Source organism: Coffea arabica, chromosome 7c (genome assembly GCF_036785885.1).
Source record: "Coffea arabica cultivar ET-39 chromosome 7c, Coffea Arabica ET-39 HiFi, whole genome shotgun sequence".
Taxonomy (NCBI): domain Eukaryota; kingdom Viridiplantae; phylum Streptophyta; class Magnoliopsida; order Gentianales; family Rubiaceae; genus Coffea; species Coffea arabica.
Window position 1 is genome coordinate 14,204,097 of NC_092322.1, and position 8,819 is coordinate 14,212,915.

An 8,819-nucleotide genomic window follows, 5' to 3' on the forward strand; every position below is an offset into this window, starting at 1 on the left:
GTTATGAAATAAATAAATGAATTGATTTTCAATTTCCTTGCTATGTTTAATCTGAGGAGTTAACTTTGTTATGGCCCTTAATAGCCTTGTGTTGCTCAAAAATTATGTTTAGTATTTTAAATGATTGTTGACATATTGATTTGATTTGGTAGCAGAAATTTTTTTTTTCCAATTAAGTATTTTCGGTTTACACTAGCGGTCTTGAATTTCTTGTTTATAGACAGTAGCACAATGTATTACATAAATAGGATAAAAAAAAATATACATTCACGTTAACTAAGAAAAACATAATTACAAGTTTGAGGTGTTCTTATAGAGTCCCTCCAACTTGATGTAATTCTGAAGAAAATTATGATGATCTTCCCTTTTGAATACAGAAGACCTGTTTTTAGTTTTGAAAATCAAAATCATCATGCATGCAACTACAGAGTATAGTGAAGAGTAGATCATGTTTCTCAAATCAAGGACCTTAGGACTTGATCCAGGAGTAATTCATACGAGCATACATTTTTAGATCACGTTTCTCATATCAAGAACCTTAGGGCCTTAGGAATAGATCTGATGGTGTACACAAAATTTCAAATTTATATGCATTTATGTCATGTTTAATGTATTTTCTGTCGTCAGTGTAGATTTATTGTACGGAAATTGAAATTGCACTTTTTATAAAAAAAAAGGATTTTTTATGGTATTTTGTATTAATCACAAAAATGTACACTGCAGCAAAATTTGATATTTGTGTTAGCCTGTAGTTTGTGTGTGTGTGTGTTGTTAGATTTTCTGAGTGCATCATGTGTCACTAAGGCGATTTCTAATGAAGAGAAAAATGGCCCTCATCACGGTGACTAACTCTCTCATATGAGTGTTGCTTATAAGAGTTTGGAAGTTTCCTCATAAAGGCAAAAACAAAGTAGCTAGAGTTGGAAGTATTAGGGGCTCATCTAATTGGCTTGTAATCAAGCAAATCATACAGATGGCAAATGCTCAAACATCATGTAATTCAATTATTTCAGACAATTGTCGAGTGGGTATATAAACAAACAATTCTACACAATAATTTTTACTTTGAAAGAATGGTCTATTCAGTTTGAGAGATATCCCTATTACCTCTCGGTTACCTAGATCCATTCCAAACTATCACACTTCTAGTTAGGGTTGCAAACGAATTGAATAGCTCGCGATCAGAGTTTGACCCGAGTTCGAGCTGACCAAGTCGAATTCGAGTTCAAAAATACTAAATTCGTTAGCTCGCAAGTCGGTTCAAGCTCGATTATATATATATATACATATATTTATTTTATTTTTTATTTTAATAGTAAATTTACATATATATCCTCAATATTTTATTATTTGTTAACAAAAATTATTATTTTATTTATTTTTTAAAAATAAAATAATTATTTTTTAAACTCGAGCTCGACCCGAATTTAAGTGGAGCTCGAGTTTGAACTTGATATTTTGAGCTCGTCGAGCACGAGTTCGAGTTCAAGATTCATAAAATTATGTTGAGTCTCAACTCGATTAGATTATAATTCGACTCGACTCGATTCGATTCGATTGCACCCCTACTCTTACCAAAAAGAAAATAAAATAAAATCCACTCTCAAAATTTTACCAAACTCGTATTTCACGTCGAACTTTTAAACATACATTTGAGAAAAATGCCTATAATATGAGTACGTACAATATTTATAGGAAAATAATATTAGCACTCCTAGAAAAAGTCTATAGCACTCCATTTTATGCATTTAAAAGGAGATGGAGTGCTAAAAACCTTTTAGGAGTGTCAATAACATCTATCTATTTATATTATACTCCTTGCTATGTTACTAATTCTTTTACATCGCTGCAAATGTAAATGGACTCACATATTTCTCAGTATCTCCTTATATTTATTAATAAGAGAGAACTTTGACATGTTACTCTCATTTTCTTAATACTCTGAGTAGGATCAAACTATACCTTTTGTTTGATAATCTAATTAAGTACTTAAATTTAACGTGTTTAAAGCTTAACATGGTTAGATGTGTTTGATAACAAAAAAAGAATACTTTAATTAATTAAGTGACTTTGAATTATCTAGATAAAATATACTCTCAAAAATAAGTAATAAGTTATTCACTTATCATTTAATGCAAATGCAAGATTTATTAATTTTATTGTGCCAATAATATTTTTTACTATATCTACATATGCTAACAAAGAAGCAACAGAAATTATTGAAATTGTGCTAAAATTTGTTTTTCTCAAATAAAATTATTTTTCTTTGATAAATTTGTTATCAAGTTTTTTCATTTTTAGTTTGTGGTTTGTTCTTATTTTATTTTTTTAATATCTTATTTTCAATGAAATTTAATCATATATATTACTAATAAAATATAACATTTTAATACCATATTGTTGAATAAATCAACTTAAGGACAAACCGATAAAATATATAAAATCCAGCATTTAGTTTTCTATAATTATTCAATAGGCATACTATATTTAGTATTCAGATTCAATAATGGGTTGTATGGGATTCAGTATTTAATGAATTCAGTAATTTAATGGATTTAGATTTCATATTTCAAATTTCAACTTTATCAATGATCTTTAGATTGAACAAAGTAAAGTTGAAAATGTAAAACTTTTGACTTTCACCTTCTTTTAAACATCATACATTAACCGTGACCAAAATGTAAAAATAATAAAATAGAAAAATATCATACTCTAATGATTGAATTTCAAAAGTATCAATTTATGAATACAATTCTCCTGCCCCTCCCTGCTTCTTAAATATTTCTTCTCCCCTACTCGAGGAAAATAAAATTTACGAATACTTGCCGAAATTGGCTAAATAATAGTAGTATTTTCTTTTCCTTTTCCTCGATCAAAGAAATACTTTGCTTCTCAAAGAAACAAACAGAAAGGGGGGCCTTGAGAGGCCCTAAACCAACATCAACAACTACAAATCTTTGGGCTTTTTTTCTTTCAAAAGTCCATTCATAGGAAAGCCATGGACAGTGAAAGGCTGCTTGTCATTCAATTCCCGGCTTCAGCTCCCCATGTTTCAAAAGAGGATAACTATCTTAAACAGACGAAAACTCCCCACTCTTTCTTCTCCTCTCGCTCTATTTCCAGTCCAAATTCAGCTCCTTTTGGACTCGGGAGGTTCCAGTTTACTTCCACCTCCGTTATGACCACATCGACCACATACTGGGGTCTTCATATTCGTCAATTTTCATGAATAGGCACCCAAAAAGCTTTACATATTCATTCCAATATACCAAGAAGGGAGTAAAAACAAATATACCCTTTAATCCCTTTTCTTTCCCTTGCAATCCAAGCGCCTCTGTGCGGTAAGTTTACTCTCTTCTTGCTGAGTTTGATTGAATTTTATAATTTTTGCCAGTTACGTTCTTTGGCCGATTTAAGAGTTTGCTTTTTCGGGTTTTTCTTGATTCTGGATTTTTTTAAATCTGGGTTGGTTTTGTTCTCTGCTTATATGTTGTGAATCATTTGAATTTTGTATTTATTTTTCGACAGTAGAACTTGATTGATGCTGGGGGACTGTTGTTGAATGTTGTTTGAAGAGAACTATGGCATCAAATCATGGAAATACTAACTCAGAACCTGCTACAAATGAGCAAATAATTACTGAATTTTTTGCGAAAAGCCTTCATATAATACTGGAATCGAGGTGCCCTTATGTGTCGTCCCGAAATTATAGTGGTGAACAAGTGCTGTCGTCCCCCTCCTCATCCTCGTCCTCCTCGTCGATTTTTTGGCCAAGGGATAAGTGGTTTAATCTGGCATTGAAGGATTGTTCTGCTGCTTTAGAAAATATTGATTTTTGGAGGCAGAGTTATCTTGAACCGATGGTTGTTGATGTGGTTTTAGTGCAAAGATCAAGCAATTGGGATCCTTTGAATTGTTCTCCGAAAAAGGCGCTTGTTAGAAACTTGTCATCAAAAGAGAGGTATTATTGGAATTCAGAGAATGATGAGTATCGGAATGAGGTGATGAGCGAAAAGATTATTGAAAGATGGGTTGTGGAGTACGAGAGTAAGAAGTGTAGTAATATTGGTGGTGGTGGTGGGGGCTCTGGGAGTAAGAGGTGGAGTTCCACCAGCTCGCACACTTTGTACAAAAAGTCAACATTGTTGTTGAGATCTTTGTATGTAACTGTTAGGCTTTTGCCTGCTTATAAGCTATTCAGGGACCTCATTTCATCTGCTCAAATTGGGATGTATAATCTTGGTCATCGGGTTTCTTCTTTTGTTGAGCCATTTACACATACAGAAGAAGCAGAGATGCAAAGGTTTGTGTTCACCCCGGTGGACACAGCATGTGGTAGGCTTTGCCTTTCAGTATTGTATCGTTCATCAATCTCGGATGTGAGTTCTGAACCATCAACCCCCATGTCTCCACAGTTTATACCAGACTATGTTGGCAGTCCAATGGCAGATCCCCTTAAGACATTTCCGTCTGGTCCACTGCCTCAAGGTTCCCCATCTTTTTCTCATCTTGGGAGGCGTCACAGCTGGAGTTATGACTTATATAAAGCATCACCACCTTCTGGAATCCCATCACCATCTCCTTCTTATTCGGAATCCCATGCTACATTTGCTAAGCCGCACTCCTATCGTCTCCCTCCAACAGGTGTAACTTGTCACCTGCCCGATGAAACACCTCAAGAACATGTGAAAAACACAAATTATGATGAGTATTCACCGTCCCCTAACTTTTCTATGTCTCCATCTCCATCACCCCCTACGTACACTCCTGGTATTCATATATCAAACGCTCTAAAACGGTCTGAAAGTGCTCCTGTCAGTATCCCTGCAATTAGGGCCTCTGGGATTCCTCCGTTGTTCTACAATCAAATGCTGCCTCCATCTCCCCCTTTAAGACCTTCCAAATCCAGTCTTGCTAAAATGGATTGCCGTTCTACTCTGTTGCAGGCTGGCTCAACAGTTGACAAGGTATGCTGGGTTCTGAATATGCTGAACTAGGGAGTTTGTCTACCTTTTTCATTTCAAACTGATTTTGTGTGCTGTAGATATTCCCTTTTGGGAAAGATGAAGCTGGAAGATTGACTGGGGTGAAGATATCATCAAATAGCTCACCACAAAAATCAATCTCTAGAAGCTCTAGCAGGTTATCATTTCCAGATGACTATGATGAATCTGAGTTTTCTGGTCCATTTGTTGTGGATGAGGATGATATGACGGACCCAGGTAGCAGGTAATCATTTGAGTTATTGATTTTCATCTAGCTTTTCCTTGTAAATGCAGTTTCATCGACGTTTAATGTTGTAATTAGGAGGATTAAAGGCTCACCTTCTTTCATTTTTCAGGCAACACCATACGTATTTTTAACATATATTGAAGTCAGTCATACTTACTAAGATGGTCAGTTCACAGAATTTACATTTTAAATTCCATGCTACTAGAAAATTTAACAACTTATGGTTGCAAACATATTTTTATTGAGGATTTGAGAGGTAATGGAATTTGTTTGAATAAGGAATCATTAATTTGGCCAGATTGGGGTAATTGTATACATATGCTACTTGATGCTCCATTGTTCACTGATATTCTGTCAAGAATTGGCAAGAACTTTGTAGTGTGTCTAGATTGGTTCTGGAAATTCCCTGGTCAATGCAGAGAAAAAGTTGCATCTTCATATCAGGTCTTGTTATAATTGCATCATTTTGTATTTTGTGGTATGCTAGCCAAAAGATAAATGATTAAATAGGACACTGGTTGAATTCACCTCCAAAACTTTTGCCATTCATGTTAAATCAATTGTTGGGGAGTTTGAAATTTTTGCTACCTCGATCAAAATGGTTTAGTCAAGCTCTAGGGCACCACTAGTTAAGGAGGCGGCTCGTACTTTCCTGAAGAGTCTAGGAGGTCCTTTCATGAGAGGGAAGAAGGGTGTCAAGAACTTTAACTGTTTGAGCTTGGCTGTGGGGAAAAAGAAGCTAGATTGTCTATTGGAGCAGTTTGATTTCATGGTTTTTATTGGTATCCAAGATCAGCATGCACAAGTGCTTCCCGGGAGAGCATTTGAATAATTTGTCTGGAATTCTAGTTTCTTCAAAAAGCTGAATGTTTTGCCTTTAGACATATACATATGCACCCAAAGTACACAAATGTGTGGACCAAACAAAGCCACAGCGGGTATGAATACCAATACCTCTGTGGTAGCTGTACTTGCTTGACAAATAAAGATGAAAGCTCTCGAGTGTAGCTGGTGTAAGAAATGCATTTGAACTTTCCTCAGTAGTTTGACCCAGTGGATTTTTCGTTGAGGAGATGATTAGCAAAATTCCATTACCAGTGCAGCCTCAAAAGATAGACGAGAAGTAAAAAGTTGAAAATCTGATTATTTCCTTTCTTTTTTGGCTTTCCTCTCCTGCCCAAAGCAAGACCCCATTCTAATTATAATTAGGAAGCATGGTTCCTAAATAGAAGTCTCAAAAGAGTTACAAGCATGGAATACCTGTCTCAAACTATAATCTGTTCATGCAATGACACACAATGGGTATGATATCAATACTCAGCCACATATAAGAGTCTTTTGAAGAAATTCATTGATCCTTTAACTACAGAAGTTGTGAATATCCTAGAGAAGCATCTTTCTTTCCTTCAGAATCTTTTTGTGCCTATCTGAAGATGATGTCTGGTGATCCTATCGGTGTCTAATTATGCCAGTATGCAATTGTGTGTCTTGTTTCTTTTGTTTTCTGGGGAGGTTTGCATCTTTGGTGTTTTGATATGAGTGCCCTTTACTGGTAACAAAACAAACTGAAATAAAGGAGACTTTGCAGACCTGGTTCATTTGATCCAGTTGGAAATCCTTGTGGACAGAATGACCATTTAGGAGTTTCTGCTGTTAAAAAATCCCAAGATGCTGCAGTTGGTGCACTCGTTTGTATGCTGAAGAAGGCACCCCCACTTCAACAAGATTTGCAGAATTCAGCAAACTTGTTGCATGGATCCAGGCCTGAAATCTTGAAGTCCACGACAATGGATCCTAATCAGATCTCTGGACAGCCAGTGATGCAGCAGTCCGCAGCCATGAGTTCTGCAGCTTCTCTACTCGCACCCAAGACAACAGCTGATGCGCTAGAAGAACTCCGTGGGTATGCGGTCATGAAAAACTCACTGCTGAAGCAAGGTGGAGATCACAAACATACCTAGAGTGATCTTGTGCAAATATAGGAGAGCTGATGATGGAAAGTATTAAGATCTGTACAGCATTTTGTTGCCTCTAGGGACCGAGTTGTCATGCCATACAGCTTGAGGCTCTGGCCATTTTTTTGCCTTGTAAATATGGTGAGCTTATAAAATTTAGTGAGCTAAGTCCATCCTGCCGAAGGAGCACTGCACTCTGGTACTTAGATGTGTACATAAAAGCATATACATATGTTGTCTAATATATTTAAGCTGTATATAACTTCATAGGATTTATTTGTGCAGAGTTTGTACATGAATGATTTTTAAATGCAGAGTTTGGATATGGAAATGGAAGTGCTTTGTGATCTTGAGGTTAGAGCACTGGTTGGAGATTAAAAGAAATCAAAGGTGAGAAACAATCAGAAAGTTCAACGGTTGAGGTGCAAAGCTAATCAAGAAAAGTACGGAATCCTAATTTTTGTGAATTGAATTTTAGCGCCCCATGTTCTGAATTAAGTTGACTTCAGTCCTTAATATTTTGCAACTTTTGTACCTTTGATCCTTAGTTTCTGTACTTGATAATTCAATCACTCAGACGTTGAACTAGGGGTTGCTGATTTGTCATTTTAGAAGTAGGTTTACTATACAATTAAAAATGTCATGGTATAGCAACATTTATGAAACACGAGAGACCAAAAAAGGGAAAAAAAAAAGAGAGAGAGAACATAAGGGACCAGTTTTGTAATATTCAAATTTTTCTGGGGGCTTTCACAAGTTTCGATATTTAAACTATGGAGAGAAAAGTGTAATGAAAACAAATCATGAATGACCAAATTCATTGTAAGTTAAATATCAAAGACATTGAAACTACCAAAAGTGACATTTATTCTTTTATAAGAATTCCAAAATTTTCAAATTTAAAATGTAATGCGGAATCAATCGAAAGTTTAAGAGCACAAAATAGTTCCAAAATTGAAATTTAAAGTGTAACGCGAAATCAATCGAAAGTTTAAGAGCACAAAATAGAAGTAAATAAGAAAGAAAAAGCAGTGATGCTCACTGACAATTTTATTAACATTTTATATATAGTTAACTATTATACAAAGTGAGATACATAATAGAATTTAGTGTGTAAAACATTCAAATGTTTAGGGTGCAATGTGAGAGTTGATATAAAGTACATAGGGTGAAAAGTGAAATTAGTCCAAAACTTCTTTTCTCCCTGTAAAAACTGGTGGCTGCCCTATAGTTCAAAGAAAACTTCTTATTTCTTGACTCCATGTTGATACATAAGCTCCTTGCAATTGAAATTCAGACAGTCCTTGAAGAGTTGTAAAAATGGGAAACACAGCTTAGATATTCAAGCCTACGACAAAAGTCCAGCAGGTGGAATATATAGTCAAAGCCGTTCATCAACTTCAGTTTATCAATTAATGTACAATTTTTACACAGTGCAAACTTCAAGAATTTCACTTTTAACGTTCAGACACATCCCAAATGACCCAAGAAAGTTCAGATATTGTCTTTCACCCATTATGCCAAATCTTCCTATCTGCATAGGCTAAATCTGGTTTATAGAAACAAATTCTGTAATTAGAGTATCAGATTAAGTGCATTTATTGTTCCATGCTGTCCTGTGTATCTAATTAT

The 8,819-nt window shown here is 35.2% G+C and overlaps 1 protein-coding gene across 5 annotated transcripts; it reads left to right on the forward strand.

The window, feature by feature from the left end:
- Nucleotides 1-2,971: 2,971 nt before the first annotated feature.
- LOC113699352 (autophagy-related protein 13b-like) lies at nt 2,972-7,518 on the forward strand. 5 transcript variants are annotated; one of them, XM_027219656.2, is made up of 5 exons: nt 2,972-3,341; nt 3,529-4,967; nt 5,045-5,229; nt 5,342-5,396; nt 6,821-6,967. In XM_027219656.2, exons 2-4 carry the CDS (start codon nt 3,582-3,584, stop codon nt 5,361-5,363), a joined length of 1,593 nt encoding a protein of 530 aa, XP_027075457.1. In that variant the 5' UTR covers nt 2,972-3,341; nt 3,529-3,581; the 3' UTR covers nt 5,364-5,396; nt 6,821-6,967. The 5 variants fall into 5 exon arrangements, with proteins under 5 accessions (XP_027075457.1, XP_071914233.1, XP_071914234.1 ...); XM_072058132.1 differs by having other exon boundaries at nt 6,861-6,967; XM_072058133.1 differs by lacking the exon at nt 5,342-5,396 and having other exon boundaries at nt 6,861-7,116.
- The last annotated feature ends 1,301 nt before the right edge of the window (nt 7,519-8,819 follow it).